Below are 26,184 nucleotides of genomic sequence, written 5' to 3' on the forward strand. Positions count from 1 at the left end.
CTTTACCTCTTACCCCAGCTTCTCCTACTACTGTGGCCCTCACTGCTGGAAGGTTCTGTACTCGCTGGAGAACACCTGAGCCACCTACAGAAATGGATTTTAAAGGAATACATATGATTAACAAGTGCCCATACCAGGTTGGCAAAAATGATTTATTATAGACCATATGAGACCGCAGAGAGTGCACACTGGTGTTTTTCATCAGTAGCAGCACCCAATTTATCATTAGGTTCTCTTATTGCCTGGTGAAATGCTTCCACCTCATTTTCTACCTATCATTTGATTATTTCCACAAACAGTTTGTTTTAAATGATCATTTATTTGGCCTTAATCAACTACGGTTTTGTTGGCGATAACCTGGTCTTGTTCTTCTTCTCCTCAGGTAACATAGAATACAGCTGTCCTGCCACAAATGAGTGTGAGATCACAAAACGGCGACGCAAATCATGTCAGGCTTGTCGCTTCATGAAATGCCTCAAAGTGGGGATGCTCAAAGAAGGTAAGAAGAGTAAGAGCATTTTTATTATTCTTACACCTACAGATACACATACTGTACGTATTTTGGTGTCACCACTTTCATACATTCCATCATTCATGCAAATAAAGAAACCTCCACTGATCTAATAAGGGAGCTTCCAGTGGAATATTACAGCATCACACACTAGTTCTCAGTCAATTCGTTAAGTCCCAGACTGCTTCAGCAAAGGGTCCCACAGTATTTTTCTTCTACCAGCCCAGAGTCAGAGATGCATATAACTGGCTGGCCTAGACAACAGTTCCCTGACCCCCTGTCCTCCCCCTGCTACACAGCAGTAAATAATGTACAGCTGATCTGGGGACAGAAATATGCTGAATAGGTTGATCCTGCCGTCTGAGTAATAGAAATGTATTCTGCCTGGAAAGGTCCCTGAGCACACACTCGGCACAGTCTCAGCTCTCCCCAGCATATTGATCCACTAAATGTTTTCCGAACATCTCAGCTCTCTTCCTGTGGATAGTTTTTTAAAGTCATGTCAGCAGGGAATTCAGTGACAATTAAACATGCTTCCGATGGATTTGTCTGTCTGGGTTTCTCTCCCCCCTCCCTATCGCCACTGCCTGAGCCCCCTGAGACCCCGAGTCTTGGCTGCTGTTCCGGGGGGGAACCTATCCGTTCTCCCATTCCCCATTGCGTTAGTGGATGCGTTTTCACCCGTCTGTCTCTCTCTCACTTGTTGGTTGCTCCAGAAAGGCCAGACAAATGAATAATGAAAGATATGTGGCTTGGGGGTGAAGTGGCGTTGTTATATTTATTCAAGGCTCCTCTGGGAGTTGCTCTGGTAAGGAAACGTGTTTTCCTCAAGTGCTGATGAGTATGGGTCAGGAAACACTTATGTTGTGCAAAGTATGATTATCCCTCATGGTTAAATACAGTACAGTACAGTAAAGACAGTGCCAGAGAGAATATTTTCAAACTTCCACTTTTAAGTTGTTTGTCAAACTCTGTACAGTATATCTATATGTCTCAGCATTATTTCTCAGATTATTTCTTGGAGAGTGGGATTTATGGATGCATATATATTCAGTCGCCACCTGAAGCCAGAGTCATAGCCTGTATGGATCTCCACACAGTAATAGAATCCCCTGGACTGCTTGCAGCTAGATAAAGCCTCAGTGCCAGAAAGACAGAGTAATCGCATTACTATCTGATGAAAAATTTATGCCAATATATCATCTTGGAGAATAAGAGACTACAAAAATATGTAGCCATGGCTATAAATGAATGACCAGTGTCGGGTCAGAGTAAAAAGAGTGTAAAACGCAAATATGCAGACTTTGGCTAAGCCTGAGGTTATAATGCACACTTTAGTGTATTCAGCACATTCCCAGAATAAGAATGACCCTCCTCTTTTACACAGTGGCTGTCATTACCACACTGCAACTATTGTCACAGCCTGATTGAAGTCTTGCGCAGGCGGTGTCATAGATCTCTCTCAAATAGCTGATTTCTGTCACAGTAAAGATTATTCAACACATTTGTCATGATTAAGAGAGAGATGTGAAGTGCATTTCTGCGTAAGCTTTGCCTTGAGGCCCGGCACTTTAAAGTGTCACCAAGACGAAATGGAAAGAGAGCCACATGGTCTGTGCCCACTGTAAGCTCTATGAAGCCGTCGGCTCAACGCCATGCTCGGGCCCAGGCTGTGGAAATGGCCACTGCTCATGTGACTGAGGTTGCCACTTACTTTCATTACTGCAGAAAGGTCACATTGTGTCTCAATGGAAAATCACCTAATTATAACTTTACAGATCCTACAAAGTACAGTGCTGCCCCCCAATGAAACAAAAAATTAAATCCATCACTGTCTCTGAAAGAAAAACTGATTCTGAGTAAATTAGGATTAGATATTACTTTTTTAAAATTTTTCTTTATACTCTTTATACCATATATCAGTATCCACTGCGCAAGAAGAAAAGCTACAATCAGATCATTTATATCCTAAAGTGTTGTGAGGTGTAAGGAAAATGGTCTTTGAAGATCAGCAGTATGATTACAGGAGGCCTAAACCCGGTGTTGAGTCGCTGTACTTTTCCTTGACTGTATAAAGGAGGAAGTGATCAATAGAATAATCAAATGTCAGGGGCAACAGGTTTTTCCTCTGATCAATGGAAACGGATAAGAGCTTAGAGCAGTAGAGAAGACAAGATACTATTGAGAGATTACATTGACATCATTTAGTGGCAGTTGCTCTCTGCACAGACTTACAACAGACAGATTCTCCCACAAACACACAGAAAACTGCTTTATTTCTGTGAAGATACATAATACAGTATATTTTTATCTACACATTGCAGCGTTGACCAGAGACAATACCTTTTTGTTTGTGTGTAAAGGTAGATATTGTACTGTCTTATTGTGAGAGCACAGTGTAACAGTCATGATGATTTGCTGAACAAAGGGGCAAAGTGTGTCTGTGCTGATACACAATACACCACTCATTGTTCAGCAGACTGGCATGCAAAGAACAACCGCATCCCACAATAGCCCTGTCATAGTCACATACACAACATATACAGCATACGCACAAACCACACTACACTCACATGTATAGCCCCTGAAATACTAGACATGTAAATGTTCACATGTGCTGCAGGCCGTCAATATTAGTAAGACAAATTCAGAGTGCTTCCAAGATGCAGTAATAACAATAGTAAAGTAATAGTAATAAAAAAGTTTTTGCTGACACAAACCTCATGTAATATGCTTTATACAATACTGTAATTTAGTGACGTGTAGTTTAAGTAACATCTGGTCTTTTCAATTAGCAGGACGAGCAAGGATGTCAGCTCACTGGGGATATTGTAGCTAACCTGTAAATGGAGTATGTGACGAGGGTGACAGTATGGCAGCTCCTTGGGTCAGCAAATGGGGATGGGGGCAATGCGTGACAATTTTTCCGCTACCCTCGCTCATCACCACTCGTGATTAAAAATTCTGCAACACACTTACAAGTATGCAAAGCTGGCAACAGGGGCCCTTTGAAATAGTGCTGACGGCAGTTTAGCGGGGCGGCCTCCTTGAAAGGCAAGGTTCACCATGCCTTGCCATGTGGCCTTCTGATTTTCCCAGCTAAAATAGGGTCCGCCTAAGCCCCCCTTGGCATTGCCAACCATCCCAGACATCCTGACACTTTCCCCAGGGAGAGACACCCAGAACAGGTGAGAGACTGAAAATAAGGGCCCCTACCATAGCCGGCCACACAAAGTGAGTGAAGACAGGCCCTTTTGTAGGAGTGTGCTGGGAAGGGGATTATTATTGTTTTTGGAGAGAAAGAAGAGCCCTAGGTCAGCTGGCCCCAGCCCCCACCCTGAGGCCTGCGCTAATCCGTGCACAAATGCCAGCCGCCTTGGCAAAAAGCCCTCTACCCCTGCACCCTGCTTTGAAGAGATGATACCCGAGCTCACCCGCTGCTACCCGAGCTGCACTGTGTAGTGGGCCATAAAACAGTGAGATGACTTTGGATGAGGGGGTACTCAGCTCTCTTCACACATTTATAACAGACGAACTGTTTACTTTGGATGGAGCACAACAGAGTCAGAGTCAGACCACTTAAAGCTTCGGGTGCCACCAAAGGGACATGGGAACCTCACAAAGGCCCCTGTAAAGTCCTGGCCATAGAGTCCGACAACGTGAGTGAATGACTTGGTCTAGCTGCTCTTAATCACTCTCTCTTCCTCTCTGCCTGTATTTGGTCCTGTTGGACAGTAGAATGAGACAGGTTAGTGCCAAGCTTTAATTCCTGTCAGCATCTGTTAATTATGGCCAGGACTGTTCTAATTAAAAGAGGCACCCATCTACCTTCTTCACTGGCTGAAACAACCACATGACTCAACGAGCAAAGAGGATCATGGTGAGCAGAAGCGCAGCCACCTGGCAGAGGCCCGAGCTCATCGTGAGACCCGGACGAAATGAACCATAGAAAGGGGTGACATCACATTTACAATGAGAGGAATTTTCCATCCCTACAGTAGTAATGGTAACCTCTCAATTGAATAGGAAAGTGTTTAAGCACGTAAACCCAAGCAGCAAGTGGAGGGTGTTTTAAGACTGTTCTTCACTTAAAGACGCCTTCAAGTGAAAAAAAAAAAGATTTTATATGTTACACATAGGAATTAAATTGTCATGGTGTATGTGTGCTTGTGAAGTACAGGTAGTTGCCATCAGATGATTCCCTGGTGCTTGCTGGGAAGGATGAGGCTCTGTTGGGAATTGGGGGTAATTAGGTTAGTGGGTTGTCAGTGTCAGGAAATTGAAAGACAATCCTAATCAGATTTGTGTTTCCAGGGATTCAAATAATTTATATAAGTAGAAAAGGGCTCTATTTTGCATTTACATGATGATACAGTTTACTGGGACCCCCCCCCCCCATCCATTGGGTGTGAGGGAGAAGGCTTTGGCCATGTAAGATAAGTGGTGAAAATCAAGAAGATATTTTGCATAAATCCACTGTTGAATTCCTCTTTGTTAAATGAGGGCCACCGCCTCTTATCTTACATCATCTGATTTTGCTTCCCGAGCGACCTCCAATCACCGTGCATGGGACACATCCAAACTCATCCCCTCCAAGAGCACTTGCTGATGGGCAAATTGTATTAGGCTCATTTGCAGTGGCCACACAATGCCCATGTTTGACACCGTCCTCCCTGTTATAAAGTGATGAAATCATCAAGGAAGTGCTCTGGCTGTGGGTGTTGTTCGCTCAAAGGACGCGGGCGGCTGACAAATTAACTCCTCCTCCACTGCAAGCATTTCATTGAGCCTTTTCTCTTCCACCCTGTAGTATTAAATTTGTTTCGGGGGGGTTACATTATGCATACAAGGTAAATTGAAAGGATTCTCCCTCTTGACAGGATTAAGATATCAGAGATATTTAGGCTGTATGGTAGCAGGGACACGCTGGGCCAAATATGGAGATGCAGGATGTAAATGTTTGCATACACTTGCATTAAATAACCAAATACCTGCCCGGTGGTATCAAATAAATAGAACAGCGTAGATGAAATATTTTAACCATGTTGAAAATTAATAGAATAGAAAAGACATCCAAATGGAAACATTCTTATCAAATAATGAGATAATAAATAACTTATGTTATGATGAGGCAGGCTTGACATTTACAGTATCAGTGCGAAACCTGGCCCCCTAGCTGTGGCTGTGTGTGATAAGGCGTCAGTGCTACTCCAGTGAAAGAGGGGTGAAATAAGGGTCTTTTATGGGAAAGCAATACCTAGTTATCTATCTGCAGAATGACAGCGGATGTTTTGTACAGTGTTTCTGGGACTGTGTCTTTGCTTGTAGGCTGGTTAAGTTTTTTCTGGATACCGAAGAGCACACACCTGAGCTTACACACACATACACACCCAAGCAAAGAGGCATGTAGCTGGCAGCTAATTAGTATGCAGTCTGCCTCACCCCAAAAGCTAAATAATTAGAGGGCCAGTCTGTGAGATCATTGACCCTGCGTTAAATATTCATATGTTTAGACCTGCTCTGGGCTCAGCTGTGTCACAGTAGACCAGCCAGGCATGGTCCACATATGGGAAGGCAGCCGTGCCTCTGACACATCCAGACACACACACAGACCCACACTGGAGTGGATGCTCACACACCTAGACACACTTATGCCACTGTGCAGTCCTTTTACAATGCTTACATACAATATAGAAATCTGCACTCACACTACTGCTTTTACACATGGTCTCATACAGAATACGTTGGGGTGTAATTTCTGATCATAATTACACATTTTTGTACTAGTGTAATAGATGGAGGCTTTCTTTTGTGTATTTTTGCATCTTTTCTATTGTATCACCCTTCTCTAGTCTGGAAAAAAATGCACTCTCTTCATCTCATGTCCCTCCTGTCGTTTCTAACCCAGGGGTTCGTCTGGATCGCGTGCGAGGGGGCAGACAGAAGTACAAACGGAGGTTGGACTCAGAAAACAACCCGTACCTGGGCTTGACTCTCCCCCCTCCCACCAAAAAGCCTCGTGAGTACTGCTGCATCACTAACCCATTGTCTCCCTGCTAACCTCCTTTGCCAGGCCAGTATGCAGGTAAAACTGAGGCAAAATTCTAGGCTCATGTTCCCCCTGTATCTCCTGTGTTTGGACAGCTGAAAGTTCATTGGTCAGAAATATAGGCCAGGTTTTGTTCCTGTCGGCTCTGAAATATGATAAGTCTCTGAGCAGATGACCAATATTAAACAACGGCAGGGTGCTCGAGGACACTCCATACATTTTTTTCCACTCACATGCATTCTGTAGGGATAAGAGCTTCCAGTGCTTTCATTTCACTTTCAAGCGTCATCCATTAGTTTGCATAATGAGAAAGAGAAAGAAACTGTACAAAGCGAGAGCACCATTCTACAATATCCCAATATATAAGTCCCACAATATAAGTCCAATGTTTATCAGGCCAGTGCATCTTTGCGCCTCACTGAGCTTTGGTGTGATATGACCTTTGACCTCTGCTTTGCTTTGACATCCCCCCTTCTTCCTCCTCTGTCCTCAGTCACAAAGATAGTGTCTCACCTGTTGGTGGCGGAGCCAGAGAAGATCTATGCCATGCCAGACCCCACCATGCCAGAGAGCGACATTAAGGCTCTGACCACGCTGTGTGACCTGGCTGACCGCGAGCTAGTGGTCATCATTGGCTGGGCCAAGCACATCCCAGGTATAAAACAATTTCTATCTTTTTATTTCCTTTTCATCCTTATTAATCTGTCTGCTCTTTTTTGTTTTTTGTTTTGAAGCCATTTTTTCTCTTTCTCCACACACTCACACACACACACACACACACACACACACACACACACAAATAGATAATTAATGGACAGCAGCTCATACAGCTTCAGGGTGTGTGGAGTATATGGAGAGGGTGAAAAATGGACGTAGCTGTGCAAGAATCAAATCAATAGAGTGTATCTAAAACCCCCGCATTGAATGGAGAGAGGGGGACACAGACCCAGTGTCAATGCATGTTGTAATCACCAGGGACATTTAGAATAAAGTTGGGGACCTGCCTAGTCAAACAAGACATCATATCACACACAGACACACACTTATGCACACACGAACGCACACAGGCGCAAGCACACATACATTGAATTATTGATGGGCATAATCATGTTTCTTCCTTGCCCCATAGGCATTCTGATAGACGAGGTGTTAGGTTATAAGAGGCTGTTGAATTAAGGATACAGCACCTCACGTCAGCAGAGATTTTGCTTCCTTCAAGAGTTTTCCTCTGATTTTGACAGAGAACACATTGTTTAGCCGCTCTTTTTTTGCAACCGAGGCAGATTCTCCTTGATCTTGAGCTTGACCCCTCTATAACTCTATAACATCACAGTGCTGTAGGCATGGATGGGTAACAAACTAAATGAATGTGTCCCTCAGCGGCACCTCCATAACCCCTTCTTCTCATCAGCATAACTTGGACAGGCACAGAGTTGTCAGCATGCAGGAAATGTGCGACATCACTAGAGCACTGACACACACACACTGCCTCTCTCGCTCTCTCTCTCTCTCTCACACACACACACACAGACACACACACATACAAGGGTGTGCATGCCTTTGAGTCATATTAGGTAATTCAGCAGATAAATTTCAATCCTAATTCACAGATTAAGAAGGTTCATTTATATTCAGTATAGTGATGTAGACTCCAGCTGACCTCGGGCAGGTGCGTTTTGTACTGAAAAGGTATTAGAGTACTTCTCAGAAGGAGGGGTATTAATCAGGTACAGATCTGATACTAAGGAGATTAGAGATGGATATGCTCCCAGCCCCTGGCCTCAGCCCCGGCCCCTTACGCGTCTAAACTGTTTGGATCACTCCCCACGGGCCCTGCATGGTCAGCAGACTGAGAGTTTAACAAGGAGCTTAGTCAGGACTGGATCACAACTGACCCGATAACACACTCTCATCGTTGTGACCCAAAATTACACCATTGTCGCAGACAACATTCCCGTGCTGGCTGCTGAGTATATATACGGCAACAGTAGAAAGAGTGTCATAGTTTTATCTTTTACTGTGGAAAAAATTAAGCAAGTTATTTTACATAGCAATAGCATTTATGTATATTGTTTATGACTCAAATTCATGACTCCCCTCCCAATCTATACTTCGTACTCTTAACACACCATTTAATATACACTACGTGCTAAAGGTTTTAACTTGTATCCTGAAGTGTATCATCATTTTAATATGTGTACACACAACATCGGATTTTGTGTGTCATAATGTTGAAGCCCTGTTAATCAGATTATACTAACACGTATTGTACAGTGGATGGATTCATAATGTTAATGGGATTTGCCCTGGAGATTGCGGCAGAGGACTTGTCATTCCAAATGTGTCGATAATGATCATTTAACCCAAAACCTGAGGCAGTAAGCCTGAGTGTCTGTTCCGACTGTGAGCGAGTACCTGGAACTGAACGGATGCGCTAAACAATGTGCTGCACCTGTGAGATGGTAGACTTTAAGTAGATTATTCTGACCTTCTTCTGTATAAATTACCCTTGCACTTTTGTTTTATTTTTGGTCATTTTTTAACTCATATTGTAAAATCACACATATTTTGTATAGATTCAAAAGACAAATTAACAGAATGAAGTCTTCTACTTAAGCTGAGTGCTTCGTCTGTGTCTGTCCCTTCAGTGGTGTCTGTATTAGGACAGTGGGTGTCCTCTGGCCATGAAATGGCTGCATAATTGAGTTGTACATGGCTGAACCTGATCAGAGACGGTTCACTGGTTGAGCGAGACTCCATGCACTAACACTCCATGCAACAACGGTACCCCAGGCTGCCTACCATGCTCGGTTCCTACAATATTTCTCCCTCTATCCGCTCTGGGACAAGTAAGGAACAGAAGGAAAAAATGCTGATTGCATTCTGATAGATTTTTGCAGCCTTAGGCAATGGAATTAAAAAGATTAACAGTTCATTATGAAGTAGACCACATTGATTAGGCCATTGACAGATGGGCCAATAACTTAAGTCCAAATGTAACAATTTAAATGTCACGAAAATTGGCACTTACCTTCTCCCAATTGATTTTTAATTTCCCCTATTCTCAGCGAACATTTGAAAACGCGTTTCAAAAGTGGCATAATGTGGAATAGAGTGGCCCTATTGAGTTTTAATGGGAGGGCGATTGGACTATATCAAAGCTCTATCATTAGTGTATCTTTGCCTTACAGGGTCCAATGTCAACTTTGTCATCTCGGTTCTAGTCAGCACACCGTGAAAGGTCAGTTTCAGCAGAAGTGCATTTCAGATTTTACCGTTTTTTTCCCTACGATTTTAGATGAAATAAGAGCACACTTAATCAAGCAGATCAGGTAATCTTGTTATCTTAGTTGAATGAGGTAGATATTGTAGGCTGATGTCACATATCATGAGCTTTTTCACATGTTTGCCATTGCCCTCATTCTGAATCTGCCTTTGATTAATTGATAATCACTGCGGAGCTTTTGGACACTGGTGTCACTGCTCCAAATAGCACCACGAAGCAGAGTCTAACACGGCTGTTGCCTGAGGGGGGTAGGGTCATTAGGAGCAGTGTTAGGGGGATGCTGACAGATGGCTTGTTGCTCCTAAGGTGCTAACAACCTTTGACACACATAGCAGTCTACTGTCCACCCCTCTGGCCCTCTTCCATCCCGTAAAGCTCCATTTCACTCTGTCCAAGAGGTTTAGGGAGAAACTAAGCTTCAGTACACTAGAACCTGTTTACCACCTTGACATCACTGCCTTCTCAGGAGCGGTTGGATACTAGTATGACCCCTGTTGCCTCATACCATCCCACAGCCCTTTCCCACCCCTGGTGGGAAAGTCATGTGTTCATATGTAAAAACTGCCGTGCATGCGGCTTATAAAAGAGGTACTTTGGTGTTTGTCAGGTCCCACCCCAGCTTCCCGGGCCTGAGTGTTTTCAGCTGGGAATTCTCAGAAGGCTAAAGGGCCAAGCAAACATTGACTCTCTTCTGCTGCTGCTGTTTTGCTCCTACACAATAAAACATATTTTTGGTCTGGCACGCTACCCCTAGAATATAAAATATTCAAACAGTATTTGGAACTTATGTTTATGTCTTAAATTCATTTAGATTTTTAATATAACTTTAAAAAATTAAACATCCTCATCATGCATTTTTCAGTATTAGATTCAGACCAAATTCACCTAATGAAATAGTCTTGTTTGCATTGTTCTATTCATTACTGGTGTTTTGGGAATATTCATCATCAGGGCTTTATTGGATTCCAGCTCATCAGCTCCGCATTTGACAGAGAACCGCCTGGCGTGTTAGTTGTTAGCATGGAGGCAGTGATGTTAAAAAGAGATTGCGCCTCTTGTATGTTGTCGTGTTTGTGTCAGCTCAGCCCTCCACCATAATCACCAACCCACCCACCCATCAGCCCACCCTTTGTCGGCCCCCTCCGGGCTCCTGTTTTCTCTTTGCCATTAAATTGTGAAATCTACTTACTGTGTTGCCAGCCTGATCCCACTCAAGCTGCGTAATCTCCTTGTAATAGAGTGTGAATACTGCCCGGCAATAAATCAGCACCTCATCAGTGCACTTTATTAAATATAGACACCAACAGACAGCTCTTAGTATATTCAATTTACCCTCTGACGTAGGCTTCAACACAGGAGATAAAGATAGATTGAGCAATCAGGTGGATGCTGAGGCCTGAACCTAAACAGGAGAGCGGGAGGAAGGTGGAAAAGCTGCAGGGAGATTGAGATGGGGGCGTATTGGAGGCAGACAGAGAGTCAGGAGCATGCAGGGCCAGGAAAGGGACATCTGCCAGGCAGGGTGGGGGAGGGCTTTGTTTAGTTACTGTGACACATGAGCAGGTACATCCAGCATCACAATTATGTGTGTGTTCTTTTCACATTGTGACCAAGTTGAGTTCGTACAAAATGCTGGGTCTGAAAGTGTGTAGAATTTAGTGTCACGAAAAATGTTCTGAAGGAAATGTTACATGCTGATGTGCCTTTAAGTGATCGTCAGTAGAGCGCCATCCCTCACACCCCCCCACAATGTTGCTTGATGGCAGCGGAGATAAATTATGTGTAATTATAGCAATGATTAAAGTCTGATTGGTCCTGGTCTTTGGGGCTATACAGATATATGTAACATCAGTATTGGGCAATGGGACATTGGGGAGGACTAAAGACTTTTCCTTTAGGGTCAGGAGGTCATAGGGTGCAGATTAAAACAAGAGGATTACTGTATTTAACGTTCTTCAACCCCATAATGTTCACAGGCTACTGGTCAAATCACCCATTACCCAGCTACGAACCCTGGGATAATGGGCTGGTTATCATGTTGAAAGAAGGCAGATAGCAGACCCTCCTGAAAGGGAGTGCTGGAGTTGAGTGAAAAAAAAACAAGATTAATTTTCCCTCATCAACCTGTCTTTCACAGAGTCAATTTAGTTTGTATTGACAGGATTTTGTCCAATATAAAAACATCTTTTTGTGCCATAAGTGTCCATGGAAAGCTGGTAGCAAACTGAGCCATTTGTGTTGTACAGGTCGCCGGACTACACACCAAATTATTTATGTCAAGCGCAGAAATTTATTACCAAGCTGCTATTGATTCGGTCTTCCTGACGCTGTCATGTAAATTCAAGAAGAATCACAGCAGCTGCACACACAGCTCCACACAAACAAGCCGGGGCATACACACACACACACACACACACACACACACACACACACACACACACACACACGTGCACACACACACACGCGCGCGCACACACACACACATGCACACACACACGCGCGCGCACACACACACACACACACACACTATTATGAAGCTGCTCAAAGTTGCCCTTCATTCCTGTTTTGGTTATACATCTTACACTGTAGTGTGTCACTCTGTCAGATCAGAGGAATCTATACAAATCAGAGGTGCATACATTTTCCTCTTGTCCTCTTTGTTTTAAACTGCCATCTAAAATAAAAAGCTTTGATATAGAATAAGCTTATGGCAGCATGATCATTCAGCTCAGTTTGAGGTTATAAAAAAAAGACGTGCTGAACCCCTGGAGTCCTGTTAGAGGCAGTTTTCTCCAACTGGAGCCCAGAGAGCACTTGGCTTGGCTGAGGTGAGATTGCCGCTGGGCAGAAGTCTTCAGGGCTTGCTTGTCCTTCTGATAGCTAGCCATGATAGATCAGCCCCTGTCCGGCCAGAATTACTCTCTTTCCTCTTTCTATCTCCCTCTTCCCTTTCCCCTCATGCTCCGGTCTCCTTTTTGCTCCCTGCTGCTGCTCTCTTTCTCTTGTCCTTATCTCCCTCCTCTCTGGTCCATATCTTCTCCTCTCTTTTATCCTCCATTTCTCTCCCTCCCTCTCTCTCGTGCCATTTTTTCCTCTTCTCTCTCCCACCCTCTGTCTGCTCTGTTGTCTGATTGAGGGTGAGTTACGAGGGGGCTGCAGCTGGAGGGGGCCACCGTGCCTCGTAATTACATCTCTTTTTATTACCCGCGCTAATGGCCCTCGGGGAGAGGGAAACAATAATAAATTAATAGAATATGAACTCCAGCTCAACAGAAATCTCCAGCATTTCATTTTGGACCGTCCTGTGCTCTGGCAGATGAAATGGTGCTCTGATTAATCTCTGCGAGGGGTTTGAAGCAGCAGTCTGTGGGTTTGGGCTGCCCCCTCCTGCCCACAGCAAAGGGCTTTTGAGGAGATAAAGGGAGAGATGATGGTTTTGGCTTCTGTTGTTGGTCTTTAGTGGTCTTGTTTTCACCCTTTGAGCTATGAATGATGGTGTGCAGATGCAGTTAGTGGTCACCGGGCTGCTCTGTAGTGTTGTTTCTGTCACCTATATTTTATTTGTGTTCCCTTTGTTTGGACTGAACTGATTTTAAATTGGACATATTTTACCTCTTGTAATTTTGAAAGTGAAAATCCATTTGACATATGATCACTCTATGATCAGGTTGCTTAAGTCAAAGGGAACAAAGAAAAACTCTGCATTGTTATTATCTCTACATTCCTGCCACAAAGTCTTTCAGACAGAAATCTGCCGGTGCACTCAGCAGTGGAGTGGAAAAGGCGCTTCAAGCGCGTAGACAGGCCTCTCTGATTTGGTCAATATTGTGTCATGTTTGGTCAAACCCCGCCAAGGCAGTGGGCTGGAAATGAAGATGTAAATATTGATATTTCATTAGAGGAAATCACCCACTCCGACGGCACTTAACCGGGCCACCTTCAGAGTGCGGCGGCCGGAGCGCCGTGTGACCTGCGGAGTCGGGAAGTCACTTCATTACTCGATTAAATTGAGTGGAAAAAGGCGAGGCAACGACACGAGATCCCATTTGGAGCGATAATTTAGGCCCTGAAGAGAGGGGATGGAGCGGGGGAAAAACACCACCTCTCCATCTCACAACACTGGATTAAATTCAAGGACTTTTAGCGTCAAAGGTAATTGCAGGCTGCTGGGCTGCATGTGTGCATATGGCTGAGAGGTGTCTGCTGTATCAGAACAACTCTATAGCCTCTCCAACAAGCCCCGAACAGGGCCTTCACACGGGCTGTCACATTGGGAGCAGGGCTTTAGTTCCGCTTCAGTCCTCCTTGGCATTAAAAGGCTAGACAAAGCCTCGCCTGTGATTGTGATGCCAACCTGATGCGGCAATCAAGACCGCGTCCGTGCTTGCATGACAATTTCCCTCCGGCCAGTCCGCATTCTGTCCAACTTAATGGCCACGTATGCAGACAAGGAAATAACACAACAAAAGATTTTAAGATGCAGCCTGGATATGTGTAATGGCACAGGCCTTCACAAAGTATGGCTTATTGCCTCGGCTGATAATAGCCAAGTGTTTTGAGCGCTGTCGGCAGTTTGCTTTGTTTGGTCTAATTTGGGTTCTTCAGACCTCTGACCAGTCCAGCCGGGCTCCAGCACCTGTCTGTTAGCACTCTATTCTACTGACTATTGATTCCCCTTCAAAATGTGAAGGCCCTCACATTCTGATCACAATCTGTTAATTAATGTATCCTCCAGCTCTTCCCCTGCAGTGGTCATCACCACGATAAGGGAAATTGAACACTCAGGTGCTACTCTCACTTGCTCTTTTTGTCTCTCTCCCTGTCTCTCTCTCCATCCTGTTTCTTTTTCACTTTCTCTGGCGCTTCCTTATCATGTCTCTTGTTCTTCTCAGTCTGCACATCTTTGTGTGTTCACAGTGTCATGGCAGGAGGCTGGCTCCTGTACCCCAGTAAGATCATTTGTATTTAAGAAAAAACGTGTAGCATAGGTGCGGTGCGTGCCCTGGTCAATACTGTAATCTATCGCCTCTTAATCGCGCAATGGCAGGTATCGTGGCAACAGCAAACCTGTAAAAGCAATCATGTTAATCGGGGCGGAGCTGAAGAGCCTAATAAGCTGTGAGGATGGGCTGCCTGCAGGCATGCTGTGCAAGAGGAGGGGTGGTGGTAGATGATGGGGGAAAGAGTGAGGGGGGTTCATGCAGTTTATTGACAGCTGAAGGGTAGTACGGAGGGAAAAGGGATGTGATGGCTATCTGCTCCTTGCTCTTTCCGCCTTTCTCTTTTTGCCTTTACCCTTTTTAATTTGTTTGAAGTTCTCACAGCTCATCTTTAGGGGATTTTGTTTTATTTAATGTTCTATTCTGAGCATATTTAGAGCTGTTGAAGAGGAAATGACAGTGGTTTGATGTGCCAGAGCTCATCAGCTCATCCACCTGCTGTTGGAGAATGAGGCCCTGGGTTTAAGAAGGTCTTCAGGCTAGGCTTGAACCATGTGAGCCCTGTGCTCTTATGCATGTGTGTGTGCTTACTTTTGTGTGTATGGATTTATGTGCATACGTAAAGTTATTACGATACGCATGTGCACATGCGTGTCTGTTTTCCTGGTCGACACACGTTTGTGGATGTGTGCGTGTTGGTATGTGTGAGTGTGTGTGTCCCCTCATCACCTCCTCTCCATTACACAGTCCATGTCATGTCCTCAACCTCTCCAATGAGAATGCGTCTCAGTGCTAATCCCCTGCACACCAATAGAAGTGTGACAGGATACAAGGGGTAACCACATGGCTTTGTGTATGCCGGACCTTTGCACCGATTTACTGTCCTCACTTACAGTAAAGCCCACTCAAGTGCCCTGACACCGGCTTCAAAGAAGACCTTCCACCATGCATTTAAAATTAAACACTACTCGCTAACATGTGGCTCAGCATGAACTCCAGGCTGCCGAGGCTCGACAGGTCATGTTTAGTTTACTGATCTACTCAAAGTACTGTATGATGTTTTTTTTGCTTTGAAATACTTTCTTTTTACTTTCTTTTTAATACTCTCTTATAAAATAAGACTCCTGGCTGAATCATAGAAGAGGCACAAATATGCATGTATTTTTATTTTTAGATGTGAACCGAAATGCATAAACACAAACGCACACAGACTCCATTTTAATTTTACCACTGTCATGCAGTCCTCCTGTCCTCATACAGTTCCCCCCTCTGTCATTCCAGGCTTTTCTTCTCTCTCTCTGGGAGACCAGATGAGTTTGCTGCAGAGCGCCTGGATGGAGATCCTCATCCTCAGCATTGTGTTCCGCTCGCTGCCGTATGAGGACGAGCTGGTGTACGCCGAGGACTACATCATGGACGAGGAGCACTCGCGGCTGACGGGCCTGCTCGACCTCTACGTCTCCATCCTGCAGCTGGTCCGCAAATGCAAGAAGCTCAAAGTGGAGAAGGAGGAGTTTGTCACCCTCAAGGCCATCGCTCTCGCCAACTCAGGTGTGATGTCTACAGCACACTGACACATCATATATAACTTTCAGGTGTCATTATTTTTAATTGAGGCCATTTTATGTGAATTTTAATTTAAACCACAGTATGTTTTAAATAAGCATTTGAAGAATTAGAGTATAAACTCGATAAAAAAGTGAAATTATTATGAGTAGTAATAGTATTTTAAACAACATCGTATTTCTTAATAATAACGTTACATTTGTGTTAATAATATCAAGGCAGCAGAAATATCATTGTTGGTTTAATTTAGTCTTCTGATTCAACATAAATATAAATCATTTCTTTTAACAATATTTCTTATTGTTATTGATATTACCCCTATTGTTTCATTTCATGATGTAATTTATTTCAACATTGTAATATTCCCACTTCTTTTATTATTATTATTATTGTAATAGATAAAATATAACAAAAAAAAAAACATTTTATAGATTTTATTTAACAATAAATATAGACCAAAAATAGTAGGCACTTTTGATTAATGATAATGAAGTCTAGCATTTTTAACCACTGAAATAACAAATTAATATGCAGACGGGATCTGAAAAATACACTAAAATTGTACCTTTGAAATCTAGGCTTTACATGAAAATGTTAGAGACATTCTTCAGGTGTATCATTCACTCAGAATATTTCACTTTGTCCTGACTGGAGCTCTGAGTAATGCACACTAGACATTAAAATATCCAGAAACAGTAAGGTATTGTCTAACACAGTTTCAGAAATGGCATTTCTTAGTTTTTCAAGAGTTTCTCAGTGTAACCTTTAGTTTGGAGCACGAGATGGAGAGATGGAGAGAAGATAAGGGCAGTGTACGGGCAAGAAGGATGGTGGAGGAAGCTTTTTTAATTGAACACCTTCCATGTTGTGATATTTCTCCAGCGCTCCCTCTCCCCTCTCTTTCTCTATCTCCATAACAGTAGCTGCAGGGCACAGCAGCCACGGGAGATAAATTTAGCATTTCATTAGGAGCACAGGGGCTGTCAATAAAATGTGTTAAGTCGAATGGAATGAGTATCAGGGAGTGATAGGCCTCGTTTGTTCCAATGCCGAGACGGCACGCCGCTATTGACAGGCTCCTTTTGAGGAGGCAGGACCTGTCCCGCTCTGATCAATGCCGCCTGGGTCACTGGGCCACTTTCCCTTGTTTTGTCCGGGGCTGAAAAATGAAAATGCTGATGGTGGGCCTTTGCTTTCAGACAACATAGCTTTGGTAGGGAGGTGGTGTGTGGGAGAGAGGAGAGATGGGGGATCCAGGAGAGAAGAGGAGGAGGAGGAGTGGGGGGTGTCCAGAATGTTAGAACAAGGTCTCTGGGAGATCACTCTCCCGGGAGGTCCTCTGTCTGACAGCTGTGAAAATTTATAGCGATTGATTTTGTAATTAGCAGTTTATCAATCGGATCGACGTGGGCTCACTGATGGATTGCGAGGAAATTGTTTCTTCAAAGTTGTTTTTTTAAGTCTACCCCTCCTCCAAGGACTACAAGCTGTGTGCTCGATGTCTCCTGCCCTCTTTTCCTGCCCATCTGTTGAGGTGTCTCTATCGCTCTCTTTTATTTTCTCCTGTTTTTTTTCCCTTGCTGCTAAAACATGCAATTATAGTCAAATCAGGTTTATCGCTAAAATGTGTGTGTGTTTGTAAGTGTGAAAAACAGAACTAAGTATTGGTTTGATTTGTAAAAATGCAGCTTTGTTAGGTTGTGAATCCAGCCGCTGTGAAAAGAACAAAAGATAATTATGTCACACCACATCCTCATCGGACATTTTTTTTCTTTTCTTTTTTGCCTTTTGTTCTTCCATCCTCCCCACCTCCCTCCCACATTCCCTTTACAAAACGACCTACTTCATTTTACCACTGTGGATTTGAAAACCGTCAGGGTGAGAAATGTCTCAAGGTCTTGGGAATACAGTTGTTCCAGTCAATGAATTTGGGGCGAAGTCTGAAATCTGTTTTGCCTTTTATTGTCCCGTGTGGTAAAATATGCACCGCCAAGGTGAGACGAGTCAGGCAGCCGATGACATGGCGCCTCCAGAGTGCCAGACACCGGTTAACCAGTGAGAGAAACTGCGACCCTGGACAGTCTCTGAGAGAGGCTGGGAGACAGAAACAGAGGAAGGAAAAGGCGAGAATGGGGAGTGCTGTAACGTGATGTACAGTAGGATCAGTAAAAAAACAGTGGCAACGTACCGAAACAGACTGAAACTGTAGACTGCTCTAAAACTGGCCTGGAGGTGGGACAGATTAGGGCTGACTGAAGAAGACCTTTTTTGAATATAGACAAATAATATCAAAATCAAATCAAAAGGGAAGTTTATTTTATTATTTGCCAGTTTTTAACTGCTACCCTTAGATAACTAATTTGTTGTTGCATTTTGCAGTAGAATAAACCCATTAGTATTTGTTTTCCCCCACTCTGATGGTCAGAAACTCCTTTGAGGGAGTAGGAAGGAAATGAATTGAAGGGAAGTGTTGTATTCATTTCAGGCTTGTTTACAGCGTCCTATTCTCTAATGGAGCCCCGTTCTTCGTTTCTTTTTTGTGCGAAAAACAATCTGTCCTTTGGAACAGTGAGGTGTTTAATGTGTACTCACTCAGCATAGATTGGGTGCTATTCATGCCATTGTTACTGGAGGGTAACATTGATTTTCAGTTGCGCTGGTCAAGGGCCATATGAATATCCTGACCAATCCACCAAAGAATAAATAAATAAATAAAATAAAGCAGATGTTTCTTTTTTATGATCTATTCTTTATCTTGTCAGGGTGTGAGTTATACTGATAATGTGTCCCCTACCTTACTGCTACTGACAGGGCAGTAAAGATCAATCATGAGATTTAATTTTGTTTTAGAAAAATCCATTTCCCATCACTCCTGTTATATTACCAGTGTGTGTACATAGTGCACACGACATTTTTAACAAGTTACTTTTCTTTTCTTTACATTTTTAAAAATCCATCAGTCTTTATGCTCCTTTCTCTGTTCCTGTCCCGTCAGACTCCATGCACATAGAGGACATGGAGGCGGTCCAAAAGCTTCAGGACGCTCTCCACGAGGCCCTGCAGGACTTCGAAAGCAGCCAGCACCAGGAGGACCCACGGCGGGCGGGCAAGCTGCTCATGACCCTGCCCTTGCTGCGGCAGACGGCCACTAAGGCTGTGCAGCACTTTTACAGCATCAAGGTGCAGGGCAAGGTGCCCATGCACAAACTCTTCCTGGAGATGCTGGAGGCCAAGGTCTGATCGGACGGTGGCTGATTGGCCATAGCAACGGCGGAGGGCTGCATTAGCGTTACAGAAAGTGACTTGAACAAAGGCTGAGGGTACTCAGGAGAGGCAGACCCCCTACTGACTGTGCTAGGCAGGACAGAGACTGGCCTCCCTCACTCCTCCTGGAATCCTGGGACACTAAATAAAAAAGAACAAATGCAAAACTTGGTTATTAGTATAAATATAAAAATGATGCAGATTAATTTAAAATATATAAGAAATACTATGTACAGTAATAATTTTTTTGGTTTTTGTTAATTGTGAGTGGTCATACTGTATATGAAGGACGCTTCTGCCCCTCAGCATCTTCAGAATAAGTAGTTGCCAGTTCTTGATAACAAGATAAAGAGGTTTCTTTTTACATAAAACTAAAAGTTCCTTAAAATTGTTCTGAAGACAGCAGAGGTGTCAACAACCATAAACAGACTCATTTGTCTCACAGTTGTGTTTTTGCCTGGACTTGACCAGGACATGTATATATTTATTATTGGAAGACTGAGTGTACAGTTCAAAGTCTGGTGACCTTGGTGGCCATTTTCTCTTATTCTCCTCTTGGAAAAAAAAAGTGAACTAAAATTGTTACCTAAATGTGAACTCTTATCAGTTTAAATGTACTTGGATATACCTCTCCAGAGCAGTAAGCCGTGTGATCTTTGTGGATCTGTCTCAGACTGGAAGACTTGCTGGTCCCATGTTTAACCAAACTAGCATAGGCAGGTGCAATTAGTCAGTCGTCTTATTCTGTAGTAACTCAGCAATAAAGGGAGCTATGGGGAAGCCAGGCTTAAACCTCCTATCTTTCATGTGCTTTTCAATGCTGCTGTGGCTAGAAAATCATGCCTGTGTATCTCAATCCCACCAGCTAGCCACACCACTGCACCACTGTTGTACACTAGTGTTCCTCCTTTCCTATAGTGGTTTGTGTCTGTGCTGGTCATTCACCCCAAATTTGGTCATTGTTTAAGCCCATGGAAATTGCCTCGTGGCATGCAAATAGATGACCTGATTCTGGCTAGGTGAAAGATGATCAGAGGGTTTGGTGTGGCGGTATCAAAGGATTTATGCCGAGTGGCAGAAGTCCAGGAGATTCCATGTTCAAACAATCAGAAGCCCATATGTCAACCACTCTATTTCGGGCAACTTTAAGCCTGTGGCAGAGTCATCCCACACACAGGGAGCAAGGTGCCCAGCATCTGCTCTCGCCATTTTAGACACCTCCCGTCTTTTAATAGCTGTGCCTGCATTTATAGAGCTTCAACCAAACAGAGGTAAATGGCAGGTGCAGAGCAGAAGTGGTGGCACTTCACATTGGGTTTATTTTTAAATCAGCAGGAGGTTGTTGTCTGCGCGGCCTCCCTCCAGGAGCACAGTAGACACGTGGAATACTTCTTCTTGACCTCATGTTGACACGGTGGCCAGTGCCGAGTAACACCCTTCCCACCGGCCGGGAAGCAGGCAGGCATCTGCGATGGGAGCTCGGGATGCCCAAGCATGCACATGTGAATAGCTATGCAAGAAACAAAGTGTCAGTGTGCTCCTTAGGGTAACAGCAACCCAACAGTGTGTCAGTACAAGGTGTGATCTCTGGTGGGAAAAAGAGATCTCATGCTCCCTTCTCCCCATGTTTAGCTACATGTCCATTATGCTGGGTGTGAGTAATACTGTTGTACAGTCCGGCAGAGCTGTGCGGCTCATCTCCATGTGAGACAGAACGTGTCGGAGGTGAATGCTTATACTACTGAAGGATTTTATGTGATGTGATAAATTGTGGCGCTGTCACAACAATATGATACTGTGATCAAAGGAATCCCTGACATTGCAGTAGGGTAGAGTTGCCACCATGCTTGCGATATCAATAGCTAGCACTGAGCTAGCGGCCGGCATGCCTTTTTTACAGCAGCCTGATTGGCCACGTAATGAAGGATGCCTACCCACTCCGGCACCCAATCATCCCAACGTGAACTAGCCGCTGCCCAGTTAACAAGCTCCACTGTAGAGGGTGACAATATAACTTGATTTATTTTACTGTTGTGCAATACAACAGGGACCAATTCTGACTGAAACCATGCAAACAGCATGCTTTTGCTTAGATTTGGGAGAATTTGTGTGCTCTTCAGTGACATATTCTAAATCTTTCTAATCAGAAATGTGTATCCTGTATATCAGAACATTTAAATTTGATTTGCTCCACTGATAAAAGACTTTTTGTGCTCATTTCAATAAAAGTGCAGTATAAATTAAAACTTTTTCAGAAATTCTTTACAACTGGAATTTTGTAGTGGCCCAAGATGATCAGCCGTAAGAATTATAATAACTGGAGTCCTCTCATCGCCCTTTTTTCTTTTTACCTTGCAACATGGCACAGTGTTAAGTAAAAGAGAACATGTCTTACATTACAAGCTGTGTCTAAGTGTGTAAATATATTACCGTCAATACAGTAGGTTGCCGAAATACCATTGAAAATAAAGTATGCAGCGCCCTGCTGACTACTACCTCATTATCATATTGTCAATATTTCTCTGATTCAACACTTCCTTCTCTTTATCATCCTCACGTGTCTGTGACATACCTGAGCCATCCACGTTTTTTATTAAAAACTGTTTCTCCTTCAGTGCTCCTGCCAAAATATTTGTAATTGTACTTATTGTTCTCTTCCCATTCATTCTTCATAGATCTGTTTGTAAAGATAAAGCATGCTTCACGTTGACCACGTGACTTGGCCATCAGTGGGTGTGACCCCCATTTTGGTAACGAAGCGGGTATGTGTTTTTATGAGCGTCAATGTGTCAGAATTGGTCCCTTGATGATAAATTGCAGACACGGGCAGGTAACTGATTTCCTGCTTCTGTGCTATGAGTATTTATGATGTGAAATATATCATTTGGCAATGGTGTACATTGATATCTCTGATCGTTAAATCACCAATATCTGTGTAACTTTTACGCTTTGATTTTCAAAAAGGTAAAGGATCAATGAATTAAATACTCCCTTAACTCTGTGATTTTTTTGTGGTCTAACTAAAAATCTGTTAGAAAGCAAACCTCCAACAGTCACACATCAGATTCAAGCAGTACACCCTATAATGTTTGGACAAGAGTATATGCTCACATGTTACATCAACATGCTAATACAATGACAATAATTAAATGTTGATGTTTAGCAGGTATAGTGTTTACCATGTTCACCTAAGTGTGTTAGCATGCTAACATTTGCTAATTAGCTCAAAACAAAAAGACTGATGGAAATGTTATTAGTTTTGCAAGTATTACACCTTTGGCCTGATGATCAATGGTGCTAGAGTAAAAGCTAATTGCTCAGCAAAGTTACTGCACTTCCTTTTGTGGGAAGCAAGAGTATTGCAAGAGTAAACACAAATGTCAACCTCATGGTGGTACTAGAAGAAAAGTCAGGAGATCACCAAAGCCATAAGGATATATCATCTGGGGACTAGGAATTTGAATTAATTCCACATGTGCTAATCCATCAAGAAAATGTGATCATGAATGTCTGTACAAAATGTCATGGCGATCCATCCAATAGTTGTTGAGATATTTTAATCTGGACCAGAGTGGTGGACCAATTGGCAGAGAGATGGTTTATTATAACATAAGTGATTCCTTATTAATACATTAATACTTATTAAACTTGATTGTTTATACATCAATAATGATTAGCCAGAAAATAATTTCCACAGTTGACAACCATATAACCATGCTGCTAGCAGTGTATTTATCCACTCTACTATGGCCAGTTATACACACACACTGACCGATGGGGACTTTAGCGACGAGACAGAACAAAGAGCAGATTGGAGCTCGTAGCAGACCACAGACGGTAGGCAGCAAGCGAGACAAGCCAGTCAGGGATTCGCGCAGGCCACCCAGCCATCAACCGCAGCCACTGCAGGGCCAGGAGCTGTTGAAAATGGATCCGTCACAGGAAACAGGCAGGCACACACGCCAAGGCTGGTGGAGGTGGGGGAAGTGAGGGGCTGTAGCTCCATTATTTCAGGAAGCTGATATTCCAGGGAGTTAAAGTATTCCCTCCTCTATATAATTATAAGAGCCAATTTCCCTTTTTGAAATAATGTCTTGCTAACCAATTAATTGTAATAATCCTCTTCCTGGAAACAATGGCATCACTAGACAAGAGACTAGATGACTTGAGGATGAAGGGAGTGAAAAAGAAGATCTGGAGGGCTACACAAATAAAATGTAGAGCACAGTTGCCAGGTGCTGTATTTTTAAAAGCAATGTTCTCCTCATTTCTAATGCAAATCATCCGGCTGGACCAGATATTGCCATCAATACGTTTCCCACAGATACAGTAGCCAGGCAATCATTTACCTCCATTGACAGGTCTAAACACCTTTCATTAGAGTTACGAGGCATCTCATCAAGATACGGCCAAGCTCGCAGCTGCATGACTGCTGTGTATTGCTTAAGTGTGTTTCATTATTCCCAAAGCAACGTTGATGATGGTGAGGGAAAGGATTACACGTCAGGGTGAGTGATTGGGTTTGAACAGAGCTGCTGCATACACTTTGTATCAACCCAGGGCTCAAATTACACTTAGGTTGAAAACGGAGCACGCAAATGCCCAGGAGAGCTTGTGGCACAGAAATGAAGAGTGGGCCACCATCTCTCTCTCTGTTTCCCTCACACACACATACACACACTTTTCATCTCTTTCCTTTGTCAAATCGTCTTTTGACCCCCCACCCCCTTCCTCCCAACATTGTCCTCCTTGTTTTTGAGGCACAACCATCCTTTATGGGCATTCTTATTGTTCCACTGATTCTGTTATGTGTATTTATTGCTCCATTTGTGAAATTGGAGGCACTGGCCGACAAGCCTATTACTATTCAATAACAAGAGCTGGGCATTTTCACAACCATGGGCTATCAATGTCCCAGACAGAAACGTTACGTCACATCAATTTCAAACAGCAGACAGATTGCTATATTGTTGTTGTGTATTATATTGGAGAAGAAATTTCACCCATCTCCACAGAGGAAAACTGTGAGTGCCAGCAGTCAACAACATGTCTGATCTTCAACAAAAGGACAATGTAATTGTCTCAAGAGTTGATCTATTTCTAAACAAACTGCTGTCCTGTACCTGTCCCACTAGCAGTATCTGAGCCATGCATCCCCACATCTCTGACCCTGCCCAAGACTGTCTTAGGCTGATCAATATGGTGCCAAAGTACCTAGCAGGCACACAGACCGGGCCATCTGAAATTTCGCCCTCTCATTGTCCATCTTCGCTGTTTTAAGTGCATTTATCAGGTTACACTCCTGCTTTCCTCACCACTTAATGCATGGCTGAGCTGCTGTCCTAAAAAACCTAATGGCCATGAGTGGACCTTTGTCCCAGTTTGTCAAATTACTCTGGTTACATTTTTTATCCGGCCATTATGCAATCACACAGTGAAAGGCGAGACCTTCTGCATAAGTTTAAATACCTATTTTCTGATCTAATATCAATATGCTGCAAGTGTCAGACAAAAAGCTGGAGCAAAAAAGGAAATGAGATATTATATCAGGTCTTGTATTCCCTAAGTGACATCTGCATGTTTCTGGCCCAAAATGTTGTTCTGGTCCTTCAGAAGAAGCTACATGAACAAGCTTCACTATTTCAGCTGATAAGTACTAAAGAAATTAAAGTGAACCCACAAAATCCCCCCGAGAAGAAGTCCCAAAGGATGTACAGAGAAGCGCACCACCCGGGCTCCACCGCCACACAGGATGCATGTTAAGATGAGACCACGCTGACCCTCCAACGCTGCAGAGAAAATTCTGCTTTTAGCTAAAATCAGTGCACTTGCGTTCCCTAACACTTGAACAATGTAGGAACACAAGTGCTGTGAGAAAGCGGGCAGGTAATAAACTTTACACACGCACACACGCACACACACGCACAAACACACACAATAACTGCATGTGAAGGGTTTTGTTCCTTCATTTGAGATTTATTTGCCCAACTATGTCTTTATCTGTGCTGCTCACTGATATGAAGCTGTGGGGAGAGCAGAAATATTTCCAACTATCTGCTGAATGTATCTCCCTCCACCCAAGGAAAACACTGTGGTGGGACGTGGTGGTGTGGGGGATGGGGGTCTTTTCTCCGTACTGTTTTATTGCCTCTGCCATGTATTCACACGTTCTTATGGGCTTTTCCAATTTAACCATTGGTTTGGAAATAATGAAAGGAGATAAGGAACATTGATAAGCATGGATACGTCCATCAAACGAAGAAAAACTCACGCAGGGTTCTGTGTGTACTCACTTCACAGGCGTTTAACACAATTACTGTGTTATTATGTGTGTGTGGGTCGGGCATGTTTTTTGAATTATATTAAGACATTTGCTCCGTCTGAGTGTGCAGGTGGGATTGTTCATATTTTCTGGGCATGCTTTAGAATATTAATAGAAAGATAGAAATTACTTGAATTGCTTGGCTTTAAAAATTAGGAATTTTACACATATTGGTTTTAGTGGGCTAATTCATCACATGTGTATTAAGTTGCTAGGTCTTCTGACCAAGATTTTAAAATTAGTGAG

General features: G+C 43.3%; 1 protein-coding gene across 5 annotated transcripts in view; it reads left to right on the forward strand.

Annotated features, from left to right (window-relative positions):
• Positions 1-20,413, forward strand: part of esrrb (estrogen-related receptor beta) — a 57,950-nt gene extending 37,537 nt beyond the window's left edge. For 4 of the 5 annotated variants that reach the window (XM_046063307.1, XM_046063305.1, XM_046063306.1 and 1 more), the window contains 5 exons: positions 383-508; positions 6,420-6,530; positions 7,054-7,215; positions 16,068-16,337; positions 19,348-20,413. In XM_046063307.1, coding sequence (XP_045919263.1) covers positions 383-508; positions 6,420-6,530; positions 7,054-7,215; positions 16,068-16,337; positions 19,348-19,592 — 914 coding nt within the window. In that variant the 3' untranslated portion in view covers positions 19,593-20,413. The remainder of the gene's footprint in view (positions 1-382; positions 509-6,419; positions 6,531-7,053; positions 7,216-16,067; positions 16,338-19,347) is intronic. The other variant, XM_046063309.1, reaches the window with a different exon arrangement.
• The last annotated feature ends 5,771 nt before the right edge of the window (positions 20,414-26,184 follow it).

Source organism: Micropterus dolomieu, linkage group LG11 (assembly GCF_021292245.1).
Source record: "Micropterus dolomieu isolate WLL.071019.BEF.003 ecotype Adirondacks linkage group LG11, ASM2129224v1, whole genome shotgun sequence".
Classification (NCBI taxonomy): Eukaryota; Metazoa; Chordata; class Actinopteri; order Centrarchiformes; family Centrarchidae; genus Micropterus; species Micropterus dolomieu.